Source organism: Corvus hawaiiensis, chromosome 4, assembly GCF_020740725.1.
Source record: "Corvus hawaiiensis isolate bCorHaw1 chromosome 4, bCorHaw1.pri.cur, whole genome shotgun sequence".
In the NCBI taxonomy this organism is placed as follows: Eukaryota; Metazoa; Chordata; class Aves; order Passeriformes; family Corvidae; genus Corvus; species Corvus hawaiiensis.
Genome location: NC_063216.1, coordinates 43997501 through 44024446, shown reverse-complemented (window position 1 = coordinate 44024446; position 26946 = coordinate 43997501). Strand labels below are relative to the sequence as shown.

Below are 26946 nucleotides of genomic sequence, written 5' to 3'. Positions count from 1 at the left end.
CACCCCCAGTGAAAACATGGAGCAACGTGTGTGACCTCTCAGGCTCACAGGACACTGGATAATAGCCACTTAACCATGTCTCCCATGACGAAGTCTCCCCAAAGGCTCTACCTTAGGCACATGCGTGATGCAGTGCTGTGATTCCACATCCACACTGGCAGCCTGCAGTGCTCCTGTTCCTGTTGGGCGCTCTGGGTGCAGCCATGCAGGTGTTACACTACACCTGCCTTGCCCAATCACGGGAGCATGTCCTTGTGCTCTGCTTTGTTCCCAGGTGCCTCTGTCAGTCCAGGCTGTTGTAATTTCTAAGATACTGGTTTTGATCCCTTGTCCTTACAGCGACTTACAGTTTCTGTATACTTTAAGTGCATGATTGCTTCCTTTGATTTCTTCTCTAGTATGTTAATATCACATACTTCAAAGGCAGCCTCTTTGTGCAAGGAGGCTGTAATGGTACATTTTGGGATTGCATAATTTTGGTATGAACTCTGGAAATTTCTCCTTCAGTGACACATCTCCAGCTGGAAGTTAGCTTAGCTCTCAAAACATAGTAACCCTTATTTTATTTACTGGAACTTCAGTTACTTTTGTCATTCAAAATCATTTCAAGTTCTCTTCTAGTAAATTCTGAAATCTAGTAGTATTTTATTTTTAATCCAAGCACAATTTAAAGACATTAGGAAACCAGGATTCCCACATCATAATAACACAGACTAGCTAAGTAATTGAATTTAGTCCTACCATGAAGCAGCAATTTGATACTTTGTTCTGGAGAGGCCTGCTCTTGACTGGTACATCCCATGGAGCAGAATTCAATCCGAAATCCCACTTCACACACAAACTTCAGACCATAATAAAAGAGCAAATCCTAAAACTACAATAAGCCATTGGAAAAGCAAGGAGATATGAAAGGTATAGACATTGTCTTGTACCCCTGAAATGGCAAGGATTCCATTAAAATTACACATTCCCACCAGTACATATCTCATTCTACACCAGGCAGTAAAGTGCTCTAGTGGTTCCTACAGCAAAGACACATAAGGAAACTGCTCTTTCAGCTACTGCTGAATAAGAAACTGGGATGTCATTTTGAGACAGGCAATTTACTTGAAAATAGATCAACCAGTGATCAACGCTTTTGTGCTGATGTGAACAAGCAAATTATTTCTGTAATGAATGGAAATGTAGTTCCAGGTACCGACATTCACTGAGACTTTTGCTGTTTATGGTATAGTATGGGCTGAGACTTTGAGCAGAGCAGTTTTCCATGTGGGTTTTCCTACAAAATCTTGGTAAAATTTCTTTGGACAGGCTAATCTCCCTCAGCATTAACCCTATGGGGGTCTAGTTTACACTAAACCTTGCTAAAAAGAGTCAACCAAGCCATCTCAGGAGAGGTGTCTCACAGATGGGATGGACTACCTGTCAAACATATCTCTTTTTGTTTACCATAGAGAGAGAGACAGCAGACTTTCAAGTCTTAGGCAACTCTTACTGAAATACAGCTGAAAAAGGAGACAAATTCCAGCCCTAACACCTCTGTGTCAGCCACCCACCAAGATGAGAGTAATGCTTCTTTTGTGCACAGATACACTGATAGTGCACATACAATACTGGTCGTGAAGCATTCGTACTTTTGCTAGAATAGTGTACAATTTATTAGCTCATGATTTAATCAGGATTGATAGCTCAGGAGTACACACACACAATGGGTAAGATAATGTGTCAAAGCTATGTAAGGCTTTGTATAACTATACCTTCCTTCAAAGGTTTGCCTGTTTTGTTTCAGTTTGCTGTTTGGAAAAATTTGTTCTTAGAGCAAGTTGAGGGAAAATAAGTGGTTAGTAGCTGACCAAGTAAAGATTATATGTTGCTGCCTTTTAGATGTTGTTTTCTGTGTAGTCTTACACATGTAAACCATTTACTGAGATCCAAAAGCAACCTATTAGTGTAAAGCTGCATTATTTTTCAGGATCAGTGCCTTAGCTGTATAATCTGCTATCAATTGAAATATTAAAATAATCTCTTGTGTCTCCAACAGTATTTGAAGGAGTTATAGACTGCACAACTTTCATTCTAATAATCCTTTTCTAAATTATTAGCTACATTTTTTTCAGAAAGAAAATACAAATATCTGAGCACTCCAGATTATTGAAATGTATCTAACTCAAGATGAGCTCTTGAGTTCAGAGCTTGTTTTTTTTCCAGCATCTCTTCATAGCTTGATGACATTTCTCCATTCATCTATTACTCATGTAAGTTCTTGCCCCATGTCTACCTGAAGTGTTATTTGTAACTAAAGTACTAGGAATAGATAATTGCATCTATCCCAACCATCAGACTCGTGCTTCAGATACAAAGGAAATTCTGACCTAAACAGCTCAGGTTGCTGATGGGTGATATAAAGACTTTATTTGACGTTTGGAAACCACTGCTTTGCTTTGTTTTGTATTACAACAGCTAAAACAAGAATCTGAATTTTGACAATGTAGTCTCTGCTTTGAAATGGATTTTTTTTTCCCAAAAAATGGATGAAGTTATACAAATAATAGCTATAAGTTTAATTTTGCCCTCTATTTGGAGCAGGTAAAGAAAAATCTCTCACCAATCCTGAAAATAGAAAGAAGCATGGGTGTAATGTACAGATTCAATTTTTCAAAATCATGTCAGACACAAGTTACATGGGTAGTAATGGTGACACCTAGATTCTGCATTCCATTTATCTCTCTACTGAAACTGTTGTATCTTCTTACCCCCATTAATAGACCAGAATTCCTTATGTCCACTTCCTTTAAGGCAATTGGTGCATGCTTAGGATCTAAACTCTGATTTCAATGACAGCTCATCTGTGTGAGGAGGACCTGGACGTTAAAGAGTAAATAGCCTAATGAAGCACTACTAAAGTTGTTTAACAGGGCTAGTTGGATGGATCTGGCTTAGTGGAAGATGCACCAGCCCGTGGCAGAGGGGTTGAAACTAGATGATCTTTAAAGTCCTTTCCAAGCCAGACTATTCTAGGTTTCTATGATAATTGCTTTATAGTAGCAATGCTATCATAGCCTATACATTTTCTGCCTTATGCTTGAGAACCTCAGCCAGAAAACTACCGAGGATGTAAGCGCCTCATCTGTATCAAAGTAATACAGGTTAGAAAATTGATAACCAACCTCAGGGGAGACCTCTGTTATTCCAAACTGGGATAAACTCTGATGCAAAACGTTGATATTAAGGGAACGCAGCACTTCTTCAGATGGGAGTGCCTCAGAAATTCCTGGCTTCCTGTTCAGTGGGGACACAAACAGTTCTACACAGTTCTTCTTCCCCTAGGGGAAAAAAAAAGCAAAATCATAGGAGGGGTCTGACATTAGATAATCTCTGCTGTCTGTAGATTGCAACTATAATTCCAAAAACAAAAGCATGGAATATAAAGGTTGCAACCTGCTCTGTGAGGAGAGCATACCTTTTCCCTGTCTCTGTAAATCCCAGCAGACTGTGGAAGAAAATGCAAATCCTATACATGGGCATGTATGCTTTGTCTCAATCACTATTGACAAGGCAGACTTTTCCTGAGTCTTGTGTCATTAAACAATCAATGTAACATTGTGATGGGAGGAGCCATGGGATGGGGTCAATGGCAATGTGCCAGCAGGGATTTTAGCAGATAGTTCATCTGAGCTGAGCTGATAGAGGTTATATATCATACATATATATATATATATATAATATAGCTTAGCATAATGCTGTGATATTCGTACATTACTTTCTAGCCCCTTGTCAACACACTGCTGACACATACCACAATGAAGTCCTTTTAGTTGACTGCAGTGCAAATTAATATGGTACAACAAAATTAAAGGACCAGGGAAGTTTTGTTAACACTTAATGGGTATCCTGAGGATGTCCACTCTCCTATCTATTAATACTTGTCCTGGTGTCTTTGATGCCAGTCCTGGCAGCCTAAGAGGTTCTGTATTAGAAATGTCAGTGATGCTCACTCTTTTTCAAGGTAGCAAAAGGAAAGAGAGTTTCTCTGTTGTGATAGACTCAAACAGCACCCGAGACCAGTGCTTCAGACAGCTCTAATGTCCAAACAGGTTGTGGGAACCTTGGCTCCCCAGGGCTATGGCCAGCACAGCTGACACTGTGGGACAGAGTTCAGACCTGGGGGATTTCCCACGCATGAGGCAGGCATGGAGCTGCTCCCTGCATTGCTACCTGAGCAGGCAAGAACCTCACCAGTCTGGTTATTTGCTATTCATCATTATGGGATCAGTTCAAACTGGGATAACCCTGATTTCCCCTGCCTCCTTCCCATCACCTTGAATGTGCATCATCTCTACTGAAGTGAAGAAAAAGACATCTTTTGCTATTCTTAAAACACCTTCGCATAAAATACTCTTTTCATAAAATACTCTTTGCATTCAAAAGAGAGCTGCACAGAAAGGGACTCTTGCAAACGTGTCTGCCCTAAATCTGTCCTCTGTGGTCTCACATGCACTGCTGGTCCATCTGCTCAATAAGAATGGTAAGGACACTGGCTACTGGTGGGACCTGAAGAAACTGATTTAAGGCTGTGGTTGTACTCAGTCCCTGACATGAGTAGGTGACTGCTGCTGGGTGAACATCACTGGCACCAGGCAAGGCTTGGTGGGTATGCAGCACTCCCAGTGTTTTGTGTCTCCTCTGTTTATGAGTTTCTCTGCCCATTAAACGACCTTTATGGGAGAAGGATGTACTGGAAACGTTAAGGAGATACTGGAAGTTAATATTTCCTGGCACACTATGTGCTGTTACATGTAAGAGGTTAGCAGGCTCTCTTCTCTCCCTGTGCCCATCCACATCCTGGCTTCCAGACTCCTGATCACTTCTGAGAGCTGCTCCCTTGGGAGTGAGTCACCTTACCTCATTTCAGTTGTCTGCCTCCAAAAGTCAGCAGAGAGAGACTGGCATCTCTAGAGAATTATTTAATCCATCCTAATATTATCGGGATGGATCTCAATGCCTCTTCTCCTGCAGTTACCATTCTCTATACTGCTTTTACAGGGAGCCTAGATGAGCACACAACACTGAAACAAGGCAAGATGAATTTTGATGTGCTCTGCTTGCTTGTCAGCACTCTGCATGAGAGGAACTGTCTCATGTTAGGATGAAAAGTGGGAATAATGTCTCCTAAGATGCATTTGTCTTCCTTGTGAATTTTGACTGTGCATGATTTTTAGAGCAAATAGGGGAAAAGTTTGCTTGCTTTCTTGTATCGCTGAAATATTAACTCATAGAAAAACCTTTACAGGTGTTGAGAAGACTAATTAATAATAGTACTTACTGTATTCTGGGCTATATGCAGGTGCAAAATGACATTACCTCTTCCCTTAAATCACAAATGAGAGGAGAAAGCAAAAAGCAATGGAGCCAGTAGGAAAATGAACAGCATGTTTCTTCTGTTTATTTACATAATTTCTATAGAGCATAGTAAGAAAGCTACTAGGTGATTCAGTATGTTGAAATACACATCTCAGACTCCAAAACATTTCTCATTTAATTGTGCTTTTCTCTGAATATGTCTTTAAATCTTTCATTCTGGTCAATGCAGGGGACAAAGGAAATTTAGCATCGCTTGTCACGAATGAGTGAGATCCCTGAAGAACATGAAAAGGGCTGCAGTGCATTCCTATTGATCTTTTTCGCTGTATTTTTGTGCGATCTTTTCTCACAGAGACATTACTTGAAAGAGTTTTATAATCTTTTTGATGTATACAATCCTATCAACCTTTCAAGGCAGAAAATACTTTTATGCTGAACCTGTCAGTTTTCTTCCCTAATATTCACCCTGCATGTAGAATAAAATAACTCTTCTTCCCTCTGCAAAGTGAATTGAAGGCTAGCAATACACACATGATGCTGGGTTTTCTTGCTTCATGGTAAAACTTCCATAAAAAGACAACAGTGTTAAATATGCATACACAGAAAACCATACAATGACAGTTGATTTAAAAAAGCCCTTTCTGCTAGAAGCAAATTTATCACCATCTTTTGCCAATAGGATGCTGTAGTCTACAATATCATTTTTGAGGACAGATTATTATAGCAGAATAACAAAGCACGAATAGTAATATTGTGAGATGACATTTAATTTACTAATAGAAAGTCTGAGGATAAATTGTGAAGATGCCTTTGAAAGGAAGAATCACGTGTATTTTTTGAGCAATATTCAACCCTTGAGAAACAAAACATGGATAAGGTGTGAATTTGAAAAAGAACTGCATTCGAATGAAAACTAAGGGATAAGCAGTCTGCTTATGAATAGGACAAAAAAGAGATTTATCTGGCTTAGCTGACAATGGTGTCTTTTCAAAAGAAAATTTAAATAATTTTTTATGGGGATCAATTTTTCTGTAGTGCAGTTGAAGAAATGAAATAATAAGTATTCTTCTGTCCTATTTAATTGCACTCTTCCATAGTGACAGGAAAATAAATTTAAGAGAATTTAAAGAAACAGGTACACTTCAATACACACAGTCTTTTGGTACTTACAATGAGTCTGTTGATATGAACTTGCTGAGGTAACAGTCCCAGTGCTGCTGCCACTCCTTGGCGAAATATCCGAAGCAATGTGATATTCAGCTTGTTTACATCCATTTGCAGTGTCTAAAAAACAAAATCAGTTCAAATGAACTCCTTGCTCAAGACATTTAGTTCTCAAGACGACTGATCTCTGGGGCTTTTCACTAAATTGTTGTTGGGTTTTTTTCCTGCAACAATAATCTGTGTAATCTATGTGCATCACAATATATAATAAGTCCAAAGGTAAATTTAAATACCTTAAATGCTATTCATTAGCAAAGTACCACCTTTACCCAAGTACACTCAGAAAGGGTTCCAGATGGTTTCAGCTTAATTCCTTGGACAGGTCACAATGTTGAAGATAACACAATTACTACATTAGAAATAAAGTCAAGCATTAAACATCAATGCATCCTTAAAGAGTGAGATGTTGAGTTTGCACAATGAAGATTCTTTCGGAATATTGTCGTAGCATATCTCCCTGAAGGTGAAGAATGAGTCAGACATAGTGAAATCATACAATTTTAATTTTGATTAGCAGTTTCTGAGATCAAAAATGAAACATTCTGGATAATTCCCCATTCTTGAATTTCCTAAAGCTTCCTCACACAAGTCACAGGATGAGACAAACTATAGCACTGAAGCATTTTCTTTCCCTGTGTTAGAATCAGAGTGAAATTTAGAAGTTTCCTCAAGTTCAGATTCTTTTTGTGAAGTCAGTGGAATTTTACCCAAGAAATAATTTAGGTTCAAATCTTCTGTGTCCAAGAAGACCCAGGTATTGGGTCTCCACATGATGCCTGGTAGACAGTACTTCCATGTGGTACTTTGGGGTCCACTTCCTTGCTTTCATGTCCCTTTTGCAGACAATATGTAGTGGAGAAGAGAGGAAAGATGACTATGTCAGATGGCCACAGAAGCATTCCAACGCTTCTGGCAACTTCTGACTTAGGAAGTTACTAAGTTCTGCCTAAGCCAGTTGACTTGAGATGAAAAAGATTAATTTTTTTATTTTAAACTTCCTATTTAGAGCCACAGGCCAGCTTGCTGCTCTGAGGAACCAAGCAAGTATTCTTCCTTCCTAACCAGAGCTGCATAAAGAGAATTAAATATCCGTGGGTCAGATATCACACTGGGAATATGGCTATGGTTCAGAAAAAAAGGAAACTTTTTTCTTAAAGAAAAACAACATCACACATTTTGACTGTTGCTCTTTATCAGTATTTATAAGCTATAATGTAAAACCATAAAATACTTGCTTTCCTTTTCCACTATCAATTTGATTTTTCTGTCAGTACTGAGTGTTTTTCTTTCTTTTCCTCCCTTTTTCTCATTTTTTTACACCACTGGGATTGTCGGGTCTTGATGCATGAGATCTGCTCTTACCACACAGCTGAGCTTTATTGCAACTTGAAGTATGATAAGATTCTTCCATTTAAAATACGATGGCATTTTCAAAATGCAAAATCTTCTCTTTGCTTCTTCTTGAATTAGACATCCTCAGTGCTTACAAAACTGCTCCAACCCTAATCACCGAAATATAGAGATATCTTGAGAGGGAACATAACAGATGTGAAGACTTTGTCTTCTGTACCCCAGACTCATGGAACACCTGAGAACTGGTTTGGAGCTTTGAAGCTGTCAGTACACTGAGACAGCCTGGTCTGAAGATCTTGAGTAAATGAGAAAGGGAGTTTCTGCTGAAATAGAAAGACTGTCATGAGGATCCCTAGAGATCCATTAGGATAGCATAAAGAGTGTCTAAGTTGGTGACCCTGAGTTATGGGGATAATAATAACTGTTGTTAGTGAGCAAACTTAGCAGGCATAAAATCAAAATACATTCATATAAACCTGCTTGAGCCAGGTATCATAACACAGTAATAGAGATATTGTTAAATAGTGTGTTAAGACCTCACTGATAAAAACACGGAAATGAAACAGCCAGAAAAATATCTAGCTTCAGAGGCAATAGAAGGTCTTAAAGAGCCCATAAGGAGGTAACAAATTCTCACAGATTTAGTGTACTGGGATTGTGGTTCATCATACCCAGGGACAGTAAAATGTGGTGAAACTCCATTATCTTCAAGAGAGTCACATTTCCGCCTACCAGGTCTGAATTCGGTCATTTAACAAATATTCATCCGAGGCTGCAGTGTGTGTGTGTCTCTGTAACAGTTCCATTGTCCTTCGTGATCCTGGGGAAAGCCTGAAGACTGCAGCACCCTGTCAGTCTGGCATCAGCTGCTTAAAACTCTCACCTGGTCTTGCAGCCAGAGATTACAGGACCCTTTTAGAAAACCTCTTAAATAGAAGGGAAGAAATTTGCCCTTAAGCCTTACCTCAGGATGCATCTTGTGCAGCTATAAAGATTTTTTTAAATTTTGGGGTTGCTTTTTTATTTTTGCTTTTTTTTTTTTTTTTGGTGACTTTTCCTCCCAAAAAAACCCAAGAAATATCCGAGGAAGAAGCATCTCACATTTAGTGTAAGAATCCCTTGTTTAGCTGTCCATTGAAGGGATCTGCTTCTCCTTTTCAGCTGTCAGTGTGAATCTTAGTTCCTCGGCAATTATAGCAAAAATTAGGTAAGAATATTACAGGTCACCTTTTTCTACATCAGACACTACAAGGGAGTGTATTTGACTCTTCCTGTCAAAAGGAAAGGAAGCAATCCAGAATCTGTCACTTTAGGAATGGAATTTCTAACTCAATCAGTGAAAGGTAATTTACATAAATGCTTGATGGGATCCCAACAGCACCTGCTTTAGAGTGAGAAGAACATCACAAATGTTCTCTGTGCTCTCTATTATCCTTTTTTGGTACTGTATACATAAAAGCATAAAGCAGAAGTTGACCAGATTCGAGGTGTATCAAGTTCATTCTACTGTGGCCAACTCTGCGTGCTTATGGTAAATGATAGGAACAGGGCAAGATTACAGTCTTTTCCCAAGTTCCTTCTGACAAGATCACAACTAATTTATGTCTATTCAGCATAGGCAATGGATCTCCTCAATTACAACAACATTATCAGACTGGGCTGGGATGAAGGCAACACTTGGGGGCATTATATTCTCGACTCTGGCACATGCCTCCTGAAGGTGACTGAAATTTAACTCTGACCTGAGGGTCTGGTGTAAAATTGCCTTTCTGCAAATTCTTAAGTATAACAATTTTTGTTGAAAAAAGTTAGTGAGAAGGAGAAAAAAAAGAAAAAGAAAAGAAATAATATAGAAAAAAGAAAGGAAAAAAGTCTTAAGTGTTTCTATCAGAAAATTTTCAAAAGGTTATTAAAATTAAAATATTTTAATATTATTGTGCCATTCTGATGGCATACCTAGATATTGTTTTGACTATAGTCCACAAAGGTAAGAGATTAGGATAGAAAACTGCTAATGGATGAAGCACAAATGCAACAATACCTGTACAAATGCAACAATACCTAGACAAACAATATAAGGTGTCATTATTAAGAGAATCACTCCTTCAATGGAAACCTGACCAGCCATTTACAGGTTATAATTACAAAAATGAAATCCTTATGAGTTCTAATACCACCTGCAAAAAAAAGTGAAATTAACCCCTGTAAAGTAATCCATCTACACAAATAAAACAAAGCGTTAACATAGATACGCAAGTTATGTCTTACTGTGTTCCTCTAGCTGCTCCTTTTGCCTTGGAAATGAAAGGGCTGAAGCCTCCCAGTAAGACAGCACTAAGCCTTTACCTTTGCTCATCTGCAGTGTTTATCATGGACTGCAACCACCTCCCCAAGGAGGTTATAATTTTGAATCCACTGCCTCTGTTGGCAATAGCGACTTGTTGAGCCCAGAGGCGAACACCCTGGACGGCTCATTTTCCTGAGCAATTACCGACCTGGATATTGCAACTGTAGCGACAGTTTCTAGGTTTCTCTGAGTCAAGTAAAAAAGGTAATTTGAACTAAAGGAGTTTTCTGCCTGTGTAATGGAAGACTTGGGAAGACAGAGTTCCATAAAGGGAAACTCAGCACAGAAATCCACTGAAGATCATTCACAACTGACATCCTACAGGGGCTTCTTAATAAAGATCTTCATGCTAAAGGGACAAACAAATCCCTAACACGAAAGGGAATGTGTAACAGAGAGTCTGAAATAACATTTTTAGGATATTACAATAAACCATAATTTTCCAGGTCAAGTTCTGCTTCTCAAGAAAAATTCAGAGAAGCATCTATTTCTTACATTTTCCTTATCACCAATTATATACTTTCTGCAATGAGCTTCAAATACACGATTCAGTTTCTATGCATTGTTGCTCCTTCTGATCCTACCACCACAGATGTTTTCTCAAACCTCCAGCTAAACTGATTATACAGAACAAAAATAATCAAGGATAAAGAAGATTAAAGGTGACAGTATACGTCTTAACAATACTTTTATGAAAAAAGATGAAAACTAAATAGAAAAATTATACATGCTAGGAATTTTACGTACTTCAGGGCCATGGGGTAGTGAGTTCTATTTTGTGCTAAAACAAAACAAAAAAAAAACCCAAACCAACACCCATATTTAGTTAAGTCAAACAAAAGAGAAAGCCCAGAAAGCCACTGTCTTACCTGTCTGTGCTCCAGTTATTTTTATATGTTTTTTAAAAATCAACAAAAATACTATAAAATGGGAAGGTTTTCTGCACTAAAGCATATCCTGCACTGTGGCCAAGCTATGGGATCCTGAGCACCCTGATCTGCTGCCTGCACAGTGAGTGTGTACAGCTCATTAGTGTCACAGTGTTTCATATTGTCACCCTCATCACACAGCCTCAGCTTTACAACCAAAATAAGGATGGATTCATCAGGAGGGAAGTTGAAAGCATTGCAGATGTATTTGTACAGTTTTTGGTGCAGGACTACAACAAATCTGGCAAAAAATTGTAAAAATACCTGAATTTTCTTTCTTTTTTCCCCTTAAACACATCAGATTTTCCTTCCTGTCACTGTTTAGTATTTGAGATTGCAGCTGCACTAGGCATCAGGTTAGCCCCTTTGGTTGGCTCAGGTGCCTGATACACATGCACAGAAGATTTTGGCTTTCTAAAATTGTGTGAGTCGTGTCACAGCAGTTCCAGTGCCTCACGTAGTCCATGAAGCACATAGGAGGCAGCATATCCCTAGCCAGCATTATGCAACTACAACAATGCATTTTGCCAAGTGCCACTCCAAAGGGACTTTGCCCTAAGCCAAACTGGTATCTGAGGTACATTCACTCCTCTCCCATTTACCTCTCCCACTACCATATGATTTTCTCCAAGAGGAAACACCTGCCCTTTTATGAGGTCCACATTAAACTTTGAATTATGTCTGTAAACTAAGATAAAATTCTCATGAGTATAAAATCAATTATTCTTAGTGATTAATTAAAAAGTAGCTTCATGTTTCTGTGTATCAGCAGTTGTCTGCAGTGAACTACTCAAATTTTCATACGTAATATATTTGTGCTAAAACACAATATGACTAGAAATATTGATCTTGGGACATTTAAATACTTCCAATGTCAGTGAGCAATTACTGAATAAAGTGTAGTGAAAATCAACAGAAATAGTAGAAAAATTACAGGCATAAATTAAGAGTTTATAAGATCCAGTGAAAAGCACTGAGACTCTCGACCTGGAACATGCTTCTATTTAAGTCATCCATTTCCTAATGAGGAGACACTGAGGCTGCAGAATATACAAATCTGCCAAACAATCCCAAATTTCACATGTAGACTGCAAAAATATAAATGCATGTCCAAACACTATTTGGGTGATGAGAAAATAGAGCTCTAAGTTGGTTCTGTATAAATATTAGGAAAAAGTGATAGGAATAGGTTGATTGCTTCAGTCCTGATTAGTCCAGGGAAGTTTGGTATATTTTTATGTCACTTTTCAAGATGTGACAATGTAGAATTTCACTCACATTTTTCCTAGGAAAAAAACCCAACCCACATCTGTTAAGAAAAACCTTTCTGTAGAGTAAGCATAATATTTCCTGGAATTACGCATTTCTAATATAGTATTAAATAGCAATTTTGGCTCTTGATCAATTTTTCATGAAAGCATATACATTTAAATATTTATGCATGTTATGAGCTCTCCAAAATAAATCGAAGACAGAAGGAGCACTGATGAGAAATGTAGGGTTAATCCAATTAGTCCAGATAGATGTATGGTCCCCCCTCAAAGTGATTTTCAAGTGAATGTTCATTAAAATATGAGAGAGTGAAAATTTGTAAAACGAAGCTGCCTTTCCCACACTGTGATTAATCCACAGACTTTTATACCATAGGAAGCTGTAGAGGCCAAAGACTGAACATGAGGTAGGAATAGGGCTGGATGTTTAGATGGATGTTAAAAGTCATTAATGTCCCTGGGAAGTGTACAGAAGACATACTACAAGCCTTGCCATACAGTTGACTATCATATCTCTACCTATCAGAAATTAAGCTGAACCATAGTGCAACAACAGAAGAATGTTCTCAGTCTGCTGTTGCAAGGTTTGAGTGCAGCCCATCATCCTGGGCTAGACACTGGGTTTCATTCAAGTCCTGTTTACACAGGTAGGTAGGTACCAGGTGAAGATGATCCTAGAGACTGCTGCATCGCAGAGGTTGAAGATGCCATACCAGATGTTGAGGTGATGCCAGGGCACTCCACTGGCATCCACTGCTCAGACTGGCAAAACTGCCCTGGAGGTGGGTGGATGATATGACTAAACTGGTTTGCCTCAGCTGTGCGACAGATTTACACTTCTTTTTCCAGAGAGAAGAACTAATTTCTCAAATGAGATCAGCTGATTTGGGGCTGATTTGATCAATTCTGTAGGAAGCATCAACACAAGAGTGAGAAATGTTCCATCTGTGAGGTCTGGCTCTTGGCCATGATTCCCTCAATTCCCTCACTGAGCTTACATGCACTTGGGCAGTGAGTCAGTCAGCCATAGGAAGACTCTATGACCTTCATTGATGATTGAAGTGTATGAGAATGAAATTCAGCCTAGTAAGGATAAGGTTTGTTAATGCCTGTCTTCAAGAGGTGCACTTCAATTTCCATCAGTCCTATGTTTTGCACTAACCTCTGGGCTTGTAGTCTGAAAGCGAAGATAAGAGCCAGCTCTTTCAGTGTGGTGTCACAAGGTAATGCGGATTTACTGATCACATTTAATGAGAAGACACAGAGTAGTCTTCCCTATTCCACAGGAAATCTCAGAAGGTAGGTTATTTCATTCTCCTGGCTTCTGAGTTGTGGGGGTCATTCCTGTACCACAATGTGGGGTAGTTAATGGGGTGACAGTGAAACCAAGTGTTACACTGTCCTCACAATGCTCATTGTACTCAGTTCCCGTTACCTCTTTCCAGGGGTATCATTAATGAACCAATCATTAATTATATATTTAGAATTCAGAAAGCATGTACAGGTTCCAAAAACCTAATGCACTGTAGATTTCAAGAAACCAGCATCCCACAGCCCTTCCACCTCAGTATTCAGAGCCAATAAAGTTAATAGGACCTTTCCTGAGTAAGAGGCTTGCAGAATCCCATGTCCTAAATGCCCATGGAATGCATGCTTATCATTGTTGATGGAATGTAGGAGAGGAGAAGGAAAAGTTATCTACTGTCCATGAGACACACATTTGATGCAGCCTCATCATTAAATAATACCAATACCAGGTCTCTGTATTGTGGGAGCGCTTTGGAAAGGGAAAGGAGAGGAGCAGAAGCCTGCAGTAATTCTATTCTTCATGGCTGATTTTCTAGAGCTTCTTTGGTACAGAAGGATCTTTGTACTTCACCACCTTGTGAAAATTAAGCACTAATGATGGAAGGAAACAATTTTCTCCTGTGTGTGTAAGTATATTATTCCTTTTTATAAAAATCAGTCACAATGATACTACAACTATTTAAAAAAATATTAAACTGGGAGCACTTGAAATTACTTCCAATTGATTACTAGTATGGATAAGAGGCTGAAATGTTGCTGTGTCTCTGGCCTTAGCAAGTCTGCCTCAGTTACACTGCTTCAGTTCAATGTCTATAAATGGGAATAATAGAATTTGACTCTTCATGGGATTTTTTATATTTTAGTAAGATGGAGGTTAGATACATAGAACAGAACTTTTCAGCTTCTTTCATAGATAATTTTAATGTTTCCCCCCAAAGTTACTTCCTGTCTTTTTAAAATTTGGAGCTGCATTTCTACAAGGACTGTGATTGTCTTAATCACAAAGTATTTCAGTTTTCTTAAAATAACAGTTGAAGTCTATTTCAAAGTTCTGATAGTTTTCTAGGCTTTTTCCTGCATCCATCCACCTCTCCCTGCTCTCCTCCCTTATGGTAGACAGTTGCAAAGGACAAGATGATGGAAAAGCACAAGACAATGCAGGGATTTGGAAACACAAGGAGAGCTGGGAGAGCTCAGCTGAACACTATTTCAACCTTTTTGTTCTTTGAAAGGCATGCATAATGCATGCATCCATAAAATTTTCCTATCTGTCCTTCATTCAATATTGGCAAAAAAATTATTCCCTGCATTGCAAAAGAAATGCACAGTGCTATTATGTCCAGTACAACTTTTATGCACAGCATGATTGTACCAGTCACATCCTATTTCATCATCCCAAAGCCAGCTGTAATCCTCAGAGCAAACAGATCCTTTTGAGTCTGTTCAGCACAGCACTATAGAATACATTTGGGTTTTTCTGTCCAATTATTAAACTTCTAGGTAAAGCCAGTGTAAAGTTCGAAATGCCAGAAACCCAGTATTGTTTCTTCTGCTCTTTTTGTAAAACCCTCATTTCAGCTATTAATTCTGTCCAATTATTAAATCTCTTGGTAGAGCCAGTGCAAAATTCTAAATGCCAGAAAGTCAGTATTGTTTCTTCTTACTCTTTTTGTAAAATCCTCATTTCAGCTGGTTTCTTTCTAACTATTTTTAGTTACTGAAGTTTGAATTCCCATTGCAACTTTGTAAAATGGTCCTTAATACAAAGGTCAATCAAAATGCCTTCTAGAAAAAATGACAGACATAAAACCCCACGCCAAAATCATCCTTTTCATTTTATCTTCAGAATTTTAAATTTAGTTTGTAGCAGATATAAACATATACATAAGCTTACAAACTAATGACAAATGAAAGTAGAAACCTAAGACAAACAGCAACTTCCATATCTTTCAGGAACTGATGAGGCCAAAAGACTCCCACTGACTTACTCTTGTTCATAATCTTGCTCTCTGCTTTGAAAATCAAAGTAAGATTTGAGTACTGCTGACATCCTAGCTTTCTGATGCATTTATTTTCAGAGACAAATTTTATTGCTATTTTCATATGAACAAAATCTACCAGAACTCAGACATAATGGGAATGTTATAAAAAGAGGCAAACACTTTCCCTTTTTTCTCATAATCATAGTCCTCTGCAGCTCCTAGGCACAGGAAGAAGAAAAGTTGAAATACATCTGGAGAAAAAAGAAAAGAAGTCTTAAAATACATTTGACTCAGCCGGAGTTGAGGTATTTACATGAATGGCTGTTCTTGTGATATTCCTGAATAAGGCTCGTGTCCCAGGGCAGTATGCATTAACGGTCCAACACAGCCAAGACTTTGAAAGTAAGAAGTGATTCTTAGCCTTCAACTCTTGAGAGATCAGAATCCCATTTTCAGGAAACAAATGTCCAATAACAAGGGCTTTTTAGCATGATGCGATTCATCGGTATGTTTTGGATCCTTATCTGCTTTCAGCCTTTTAGCCCAAAGAAGTCTGTTTATAGACATTATCATCACCATAATCACAAATTACTGGAATAAAACTCATGTTACTGACTTTACCCTACCTACTTTAGCACTCCAAATCAACATGAACCAAGGATAGACAATAAAAGACAACCCTGTAATTCCAGCCCTACGTTCCTTTTACCATTTTGCACTTTAAAGGAAGTAAAGCCAAATGAAGCAAAACCCTTGGGGACCTGCAATTTTTTCTTAGATAAAACTTGAATTATTTTGGGTTTTATTCTGTCATGGAATGATGTGACTGAACATGTCACTTTGTCCCAAGTTTTAGCAAAACTATTACTATAAGTTCAGAAACAAGAAAGCAGGTGAAAAGACAATCTCATGATTTTGGCGACTGTCTCAGGTTCTTTGACCTTTCTGAAGATGCTAATACTGAATGTATTTCAGAAGCTTTTAGGTACAAATTCTCATGATCAGCTGGGCAGACTGAATTTTCCTCTTCTGTCTAGTACTAAAGAGAGGAGGCACAGGTGAAGGGAAAATACTAACACCACATCTTCAAAGACTGAAGGAGTTTTACCTCAACAATTCCTGTTAATAGTAATACTGTATTTTTGACCAGCCGGTTTCTGGCTTTGATAATACACTGTGACCCAAATGTCCAGGACAAGATTTCTGACTCAACTATTAGAGAAAAAGTTTTCTAAAATGGCTTTCAGGCTAATTTGGGGGACTTTTCTTTAGAGGGGACTCCACTTGTGAGGTCAAAATGAAGAAATGAGGTCAAAGATGAAGAAGTTGTGCTGCCCTGTACAATTGAATGTTACATCTCTAAAATGACAGGGAAACAGGACCTAATTCATGGAACTTTAATTTCTCTCCTTTATATTCCGATCTTAAGACCAATCTGTGTTCATTTTTTTCAAACAGGCAACACAGCTGTCAAAGCCAAACTCAGATGTTTAGAATGAGAAAAATACATTTTTTCCCCTTTTATTCCTAGAATTGATCACACTTAAAAGAGAATATTGAGAAGTATTTGCATATAGTTCTCTCATTCTCAGACATACACAAAAGCAAAACAATTCGTAATTCTTTCAGTGAGAAATAGCAGTTACAGATTTGGAAGTCCTCCTTTCCTCCCTTCCGTCCTTCCTCCCTTCCTTCCTTCCTTCCAGAAGCAATCTCCCAGATTTCCCTAAGTGACCACAACCTGTGCCATTTGTGTTTGAGAGGTACTGCTCCTCTGTATGAATGCCACAAGTGTACCTTTATGCACACTTCCTGCCTCTTTCCTGCACTGTGGAAACCCAGGACGTTCCCAGTGGTTCTGTGGCTGCTGTTCCATGTGGGCAGGAAGAGATGCCTGTGAGGAAACACTCAACTTTTCAGAAACTGAGTGTATGGCTCCCACCCAGAGCAATATCTGTGTGATACCTGTCATCTCAAAACAAATGTCCTGCAAATGATGGCAAGAGGACTTCTAGACTTCATAAAAAACCCAGAAAACAGGACATCTACCTTATATCCAAGAAAAGAGACAACAATAGCATCTATGCTTGTTAATAAAAGGCTGTATGGCTTCTATCTCAGTTGGTATACAGATAAAATTTATGGCCTAATCCACCAGTGGAGGTGTGTTACTTCAACAAGTTCAGAAGTTAAATGCAAAACCAAAATGAAACAGAAAGCTACAAAGCCTCAGGAAAAGTGGAAGAGCATTATTTAAATTTATATATTCATTTACACTTTTTTTCACAGTATCATGCAGAGAAAGACAGGAATGTCATTGGAGACTATGGTTATTGTTGTCTATCTTTCATACATAATGCCTAATTGCAGCAACTAATCTTTAGCTTATTTTGAAAAAATATCTCAATAATCTATCATTTAAAGATCTTGTTCCCATTTGTTATGATAAGACAGAAATCCATTTTGCAAATGGTCCTCATCAGCAAAGGTTTCTGGGGAGAAAATCCACTGACATTTTCCCATTGAAACTCATGACTTCCAAAGAGACACCAGCTGCACACAGCAGAACACAGATGTGCCAGGCCTGCACAGCCTCTGGTCAGCACACAGGAACAAACTCAGTGGATCCAATCCATGCTGAATTAAACATGCACTGTATTTTCAAGGATGCAGATGTGAATTTACTGGAGAGCTTTAAAGAGCTTTATTTCCTGCACTATCCTCACTTCCCACTTCCCTGCTGTATTTTATCTTCTCTTCACACCCTGCTGGGAAATCATATATTTTGGACAGCTTTCATGTCCTATCTTTTACTCCTCCAAAAGACAGAGATATCACACTGTTGTGCAGCAGTCTAAATGTATGTATTATATCCATTCATCCCCTCTCTTGTCAGCCCTGCGCAGCAGAGCCCTTATCATACAACTCAATATGAGAGTGTAGTCCCACTACACCACCCAACAGGATGGCAAGGCAGTACCAGAGATGTATGTACAGCAAAGGGCTCAGCCCCATCTCTACCATAATTTTGCTATCATGGCTTTGCATACAGCAAATTGCCCTATATCCAGAAACCATCATTACACTACAAAGCAGCAGGGTATCACGTCACTTCAATGAAAAATGTGGTAGGTTACTGCAAATGGGGTACCTGACTGCCAACGTCATTAGGGTTAGCAGGGCTCCTCCTCAGTCTGCCAACTAATGCCTCTTTTGCCTTTTCCTTGCGTTAGAACTAAAACCAACAAACCTGCCTTACCAGCCTCATCAATATTGTGTCTGTAGTAGTAGATGAATGTTCATTTAAATACCCGAAAGAATGCTGAACAAAAATAATGGAACATCAAAGGACTAACTGTATGCTGGGATGAACAAAGACACAAAAGATTAACTGTCTATTCCAGCTTCTCATTTCTATGATCTTTTCCCCACTGAATATAAAATTCCCAGAAAAACTTCCAGAAATCGCCTGATTAAATGGCTGAAGGGGAAAGAGAAAAGTAAAACAATAAAAAAATAATGAAAACCATTTTATAAAGAAATCTCTGTGTTTTAAGCAAATGAAACAGTAAGAGGAAGGTAAACTTTCTCAAATATTCTCTGTTGTTGTAGGAAAACGGTTTTCGAAATGTGATTTTTTTTAACTGTAATTTTTTCACAAATTGGTACTGCAAGAAACAAGAGAAATAAAATCAGTGAAGCTGTTTGCCATAGCTGAGACCTCTTTGCTGTCAATTTTTCATCTCACTCTCATCACAGGATACAGGAATACATAAGGGAAAATTGTCTGTACAACTCCATAAACACATGCTTTATATCTGCCATGTTAGATAAATTCTACTCAGTAAAACTTGTCTCTGTTGGTCTACACACAAGCACTTCATCCTCTCATCAACACAGCCCATCATAGGTAACAGACCTGTGTCTGTCTCTCAAGAGCGTTTCGGTATCTTTTACTTTTCTGAGAGCTGATCAGCCTCTGCTGCGAGGATCCCAGTCATGTGCACTACTTAAGGCATCTCATTTTCATCTGCCCTTATCAGTGGTGTTTATAAGTCAGCTGAAAGGAAAGCAAGCCCCATTCATGCACTGCCAGCTACTCCTACAGGGGACCCAAGCCATCCCAGGCATTCTGAGGTGTGCTCACCTGGGAGAGCAGGAGTTCACGTAAGAGCAGGAGTTCTTCCTGTGTCCTGCTAGAACGAGGCTGTACAAAAGGGACACTTTCATCACCATTAGAGATCTGTGTAAACAGGTACATGGAATTATGCAATGCAAGTGAGGCAAAGAGTAGGACCTGTGTTCAGCAAGAGCTCACCAGCCCCACAAGGACTGATGCAGCTCCTGGTGAATTCCTCGGAATGTATTTCTTCAGAGGTATTTTGGACAGCTGCTGCATTGACCTAACCAACAACATGGGTTTCTAATAGACAGAATTGTTATTTGTAGAATCATCTCTTAGTCATCCATATGGTGATTTTATTTCTTCCTTTACTATTGCATACATTGCAGTTCTTGGGTTGGGTCTTTTTTGTCAGACAGGTACAACAGGGTCCAGGATGCTCCTTTGTTAAAGGCAGGGTTTCTTCTATTCTTTCTAAACAATTTCAAACACACAGTTAAGGTTTATGCCATACTGGGTGACAGAGAGAGCAAGAATGCAAGGAGAAGAAAAACTTCAGCAAAAAATAGTAATTCCCATTCACATTTACAGTTCTTTTCATGTGGACATGCAGTTCTTTTCACAGTTCTTCTAACAGTGGACTATGAATATTCATCAGGTCTGAATAACCAAAAGTACACCAAGACCAAGTGCTGCTTATCTTAGAAACAGGAAAACGTATGTAATGTCAATGCTGTAAGTAAAAAGATTTGGACACCCAACACAGAATTCTGGCCAACATTCCTCGCTATCTCTTTTTCTGGGTTTTTGGAGTTATGCTTTATATTTTATGTCAGAAAATTTTAGTGTCCTAACCCTAACAAAGGTTAAAAATGTTAAGATCTACACAGATTTTAAAGTACAGAAACAGAAGACTTCCTATATATCATTTGCAAAGACAACTAAATCTAAGTTCTTTTTACGTATTACCTCCTGAGTGCACTGAATCATGGAATCATAGAATGGCTTGAGCTGGAAGGGATCACAGAATCAATTAACACAGAATCAACCATCTAGTTCCAACCCCCCTGCTACAGGCAGGAACACTTTCCACTAGACCAGGTTGCTCAGAGTCCCATCCAACCTCTCCTTGAACATTTCCAAGGATGGGGCATCCACAATTTCTCTGGGCAACCCGTTACTGTGCCTCACAAAAAAGCGTTTTTATTTTTGATATCTAATTTAAAGCTACTCTCTTTCAGCATGAAGCCATTCCCCCTTATCCTGTCTCTACATGCCCTTGTAAAAAGTTTATCTCCATCCTTTTTGTGGGCTCTCTTCAGGTACTGGAAGGTCACTGCGAAACCTTCTCTTTTTCAGGCTGAACAATCCCAATTCTCTCAGCCTTGTCTCCCAGGCAAGGTGCTCCATCCCTCCAATCAATTTGGTGGCTCTCTGCTGGACTCACTCCAACAGGTTGGTGTCCTTCCTGTGCTGGGGACCCCAGAGCTGTTATTTTGTATTTAACCATGTGTGTTCTTTTCTGTTTGTAGCATGTATTATACACCATTAAAGATTCTTCTATTTTATTAAGAACTACTTTTGCAGTTAACTGCCATCATAATATATTATATAGCTAATATACAAAACACAAGACATGCATTTAAATTACCTGCATAACCTGACTGAGATGGGAACTTCATCATGTCAGCTGAATGGTGTCTTTTTTTACCTAACATAATTTGAAAACATATTTATGATTCATGAGTCTTTTAAAATTAGACTATAATTAGAGATTCTAAGCTCTGACTTTCACCTGTGAAGATTTTAAATTTCATTTAAATTCTGTATTCTGTGTCTTCTCTGTCTTCTGCACTAGAAAGTCATATAGAGATTATATAGATCATAGAGCAGCTCACAAATGAAAAAAAACACATTTTCAAAAATAGTTTTCAAAATTCAATGAATAAATAATAACAGCCATTCTGCCACTTACATAAATAAAAAATTCAAATCTTCATTCAGTGACTCAAACATTTTAATTTTAATATTTTTAAGATGGTTTAGTAAAAGAAAGTAGAATGGACAGCTACATAAGAAAAATGACAATTTTTGTTATTTAACGATGTTTTTCACAAATCTTTCATGCAAGAAAGAAGCTGCTAGTTGACATTTTATGTCCTTAAGGAAGATGAGTCTTTGGATATATGAGAATTTTTAAGGTCATATCCTTAAGGTATTTATGCACACCTGTGTATTCAAACTTCAAGTAAAATTGAACACATGTCGAGCTTTAATTGTTAGTAGAGGATGTAGTTGTTTACCTTAGAGTGAAGAAGTATTACATCTGGTTGTAAAGAGAAGCAGCAGTGCCATTCTTGGTTCAAAGATGAAATAATGGGAAGGTATGTGATGAGAGCTGTTACTAAGAAGCAATAACAGACTGCCTTAGAAACTTGGAAAAGCAGAAAGAGAATTGGGAATACAGACTTAATGTTATCAATCAGTTTCCATCCCCCATGGGAATTTTACACTCAAATATTCAAATTCCATTAAGTAAATTTGATGAAAGACAACATTTCACACCATAGTGATATTTGCACTTCCGTAGTGCCTTTAATTTGGGTTTTTTTGGACATGAGTTTGCTTGCTATAAGAAGGTTGCAATTCAGCGTTTCCTAAAGAGCCTTATAATGAATATGACCTCAAGCTGGGGCTGCACATCTATCTGCAGTGCAAGCCCACTTGCAGGCTGCTTGGAATTCTGACAACAGTGACCACGGCAGTGGCAGTGCAACCCCAGCCTAAGGCTCTTGTCTTACATATTCTGCAGATCTGGAAAAGACAGTCTGCCCATGACAGCTCCACCTTATGAAAGGTTCCACTGAGTATGGCCACGAATGAAAGAAAAACCTTTAGGAGACACAGAGAAATATTTTGTGAGCTACAAATACAGCCCAGCCCTCCAGGAAGCCTGCTGCCCTCCTTTCAAATCCAGACAGTGCTGACACCTGGACATCCCCCATTCATGAAAACCTAAAGTGCTTGTTCATGCAGAAAACTGCGAAGCTTGTGGAAAGACTAGAAATAGAATAATAGAAATCATGCTGCTGTGAAGAAGGCTAATTCTTACTGCTCTAGATAACCATATAAATACTGTAAAGTCTACATGATGTCCTGTAAAGTCTACATTAAAACAAAAGAAGGCTACATGAATGGCTGGCAATGCCTAAAGGAAGAAAATCTATCAGTGGGTAGCTAGGGCCAGCAGACTTAAGTATATGTAAGCTGTTTTTGTTTAAATATTAACACGGATACACACTGAGATGGCAAAATTTTCATAATCTTAGAGAAAAGAAAGAAGGAGATTCGAGGTATTATGGGTGATAGTAATTTGATGTACATATTCTATTCCAGAAGTAATCATATTGGATGTCTAAAGAGCAAACAGAAGGGTAAACCGGCAAATATGCAGGAACAGATGACCTCTTTCAGAAAACTGCTCGTAGCAATTTTGTGCCAGTCAACATGCTTATTAGAGGTCTGTTGAGTCACACAAAGTCGTACAGAAATGTGAAGATAATGCAGAAGCTTAGAGATAACTCAGAATCAGGGATCATGGGATAACTAGGTAGGCCAGATACACTGGGTGATTCAGGTGAAGTTCACCTGAACATCATGTACTTAATATGACTAAACTCCAGACAATAAAAATTTTGGAACAGCATGTGTAGTTCACCTGTAAAGAAATGTTTTTAAAAGGAGTGATTTATAAAGTGAGTCAGGGTTCATATCTGATAAACGAATGAACAGATCCTTCCAGGAAAACAGGGAGGGGTTATGTGAATACAATCCCTATTTAACCTCTGAACTGACTGAATTATGTACAGCCACATCAGGGAGGCAATAAAATTCAGTTAATATATCTTTTATCTTGGTAATCAACAGAAAGAATTACATGCATGCTGTCATTTTCTACCACTTTTCAATCCATTAATGTGTCGTACATGCTGGTGATCAGAAGCAGGAGCAGGAGCAGGAGCAGGACCATGACCACACACATTCACATGCACACAGCTTCTATGGGATGTAATGATTTTGTAATTCTCCAGCTGCTTCCAGTTCTGTAAACACTTATTGACTTTGTTTCTGCTAATGAGCTGAGACTTACCCAGTGACACAAAACACCTGAGGGGCAACCTGCACAGACTGCAATTAAGTCTTGGTTCCCCTTTCTGTTGTTTAATTAGTAACATCAATTTTGAACACTACGCATACTGATCCCAGAATATACATGCAATTACCAACAACCATTAAACCCTATTTTTTAAATTACATGCCAAGGAGAAATGCTTTTAAAATATAAAAATAATGTAACCAAAACATTTTTTATGCTGTATCTCTTCCAGACAAGCTTAACAGTTCTTCACATTACAGGATAATTCCTACTTCTGTCTAGTATCAGTGGACCCAGGATATAATGATTTCATAAAAATTGTTCTCCTCTGCAGAAATCTCAGAACATGTTTTCCTACAGAACAATGTAAAAATGCAGAGTGTGCATAGAAGTGAGTTTGGCCCTGGGAGCACCATGTACTTTTTTCTACTCTACATAGGTGTATACAGAAGAAGGTAAAGTGTTCAGTGGTTACTCAGGGTTTCAATGTCTCTGTTTTACTTCGGATCCTCTTTCACCTGCCTGCAACTAATGAGCACTCCACAGTTCCAGAGCTGTTAGGCATAGTGCATAAGTGCATAACCCAGAATACTGAGGTGAGCATCCATGCCAGAAAAAGCTCTCCTTTCAATCCTACGGTCATATAACATACGAAGCCTGGGAACCAGGTCTATGCCTACAGGACTATACTGCCTTCTATGTCACCAAGATGAAGAAAACTAGGTTTCTTTGATTAGCTCTTGGCCTTACACCCTATAGAGGCTAGACACTGCAAATCAGCAATTGCTCCGGGTCTCTGTCGAGCTTGAAATAAGCCAGATGTGGGGAAGAAGTGCAGATGCCTTTGGCAGTGGCAGAGGTTTGATTTTGGGAAAAGCTCTAGGCTTCTGCTGAACTGGGAAGTCTATGACGGTGAATGAAACGGATTGGTATTCCTAATGAACTTGAAATAGACAGAGACCTGTGATCGTTGACCCACTGCTGTTCACAGAAGCACAAAAATAAGTATTACTTCACCACTGTGAAGACAACTACTCCAAAGCAGTTGCTGGAACTTGACGTGGGATTGCTTAGACTGGAGGAGAGAAGGTACAGGTGCATAAATACCTGATGGGAGGGAGCAGAGAAGACAGCTCCAGGCTCCTCTCAGCGCTGCCCAGAGACAGGGAGGCAATGTGCAAATTATGTAAGTGTGAGTTTGCAGTCACTGAACTCAGCAGCAGTGCCCCCAGCAGCTTCTGTAGTACAGGTTTCAACCCTAAACCTTGTTTCATTCATTAGGAATAGCAGAAGTGCATATAGAAGCTGCAGGAAGGCTACCTCCTTAGGCATTATAATTAAAAAAAAAACCCGCTTTTTTCCCCTTAGACCTTGCTAGAGATCAAAGCACTCTTGCAGAAGCTGTCAGATTTGGATAAATTTCTGAGACTAAATATGATTTAAAGTTAACACCCAGTGTTTCTGGGTGCCTTTTCACCTGCCCAGTATTTCTTTATGGCAGTGAAGATGCCATGCAAGTACACGGTTTCAGAGTTTTTCTGCTTGATCATTTCTGACCAAAGCTCTCTCCCTTTAGAGTTCATGAAATATTAAATTGAACCTAGACCCAGGATACTAAAGACAATTGCATATGCTGATGCTTGTTCTAATTCAATCATTACACTATGATTAAGTATTTTTTGTTGCAGCAGAGTTACTATCATTGCAAGGCAGAACACAAACAATTTTCTTCCTTCTGGAAAGGACACATTTAGGCATACAGAACTTTTAAACAAAAGATGAAGAGTCATACAGGATGTGGTTTGAAGATTTCTCCAAATATGATAAAAACTATCCTCTTATTTTGGTAGCTTCGTCTTACTCTTCCTCGCCCCCTCACCAGCTGTTATTTTTCTGTATGTGAAACGCATCCAAACCATTTCACACATAGAAAACCAAAAAAACCTCCAACCCCAAATCAAGTTAAGAATAGAGTAATTCAAACACATGACAACATGATATCCAAAAAACCAGTCACTTTAGTCATTCAACTGCTAAGTCAAACACCACATTGTTAGAATTTAATTAGCAGCCATTGCAGACATTGACAAAAGGCACAATGGAGTGGAAAATCTTGGCCGGGAGATGATAACAGAGCTGTAGTGCCTGATGTTGTCTATCCTTTCCCTCCACATCCTTCACAGCCTCTAATGATGTAAGAGACATCTTTCAAAAGAACATTTCTGTATCTTTAGAATAATTTGAAAATTACCCATGCACTGACTTTGAATGGTCAAAGTCCTTAGAAAATGATACAATAATTTATGTCCAATTTAGTAACTCATATTTTCACATAACTGCAAACTATTTCAGAGATAAAGGTGACAACTACCCTATGTCCACAACACCACAGGGTCTTTGCAGCATCAGAGCCTGATAAAAGTTTTGTCAGCCATTCAATACTGAATAAATAAAATTTAAATGACGTAATATATAAGACCATTAAATCACTTCCTTCACTCAGGATGAGGGCTGCCATGATACATGGAGACTTTCCAACAGGAATTTATTAGGGTAATGTTTCTTTGATTACTGTGGGAAATAACTTCTGTGCTTTAAATGTACAGAAAATTATTCACAACTGTATCAACATCTTTGCAAAAATCATAAAACGAACTGGATAAAATGTGTATTATCTTACTCCACATAAGCCAAAGTAATGACAAAATTTTTTTTGTTTTGATGGTGTTTGACAACAGCACTCCATCATTAGCATGTATCTTTGTTACGGGCTTATTATCACTTAACTCCTACTGCTCAGCTGTCTCTCTGTATAAGGTACATGGAACATATACTAGCAAATTAATCTCCAAAACAAATTTTTTTTTTTCCTCTGTCAATATCTTGGTGGGA

General features: G+C 38.6%; 1 protein-coding gene across 2 annotated transcripts in view; it reads right to left on the bottom strand.

Moving 5' to 3' along the window:
• PTPRR (protein tyrosine phosphatase receptor type R) overlaps positions 1 to 26946 on the bottom strand; it is a 142781-nt gene that overhangs the window by 62179 nt on the left and 53656 nt on the right. Inside the window, exons 3-4 of one of the 2 annotated variants that reach the window (XM_048301247.1) lie at positions 6532 to 6645; positions 3168 to 3323 (exon numbers count right to left, since the gene is read on the bottom strand). In XM_048301247.1, coding sequence (XP_048157204.1) covers positions 3168 to 3323; positions 6532 to 6645 — 270 coding nt within the window. The remainder of the gene's footprint in view (positions 1 to 3167; positions 3324 to 6531; positions 6646 to 26946) is intronic. The other variant, XM_048301248.1, reaches the window with a different exon arrangement.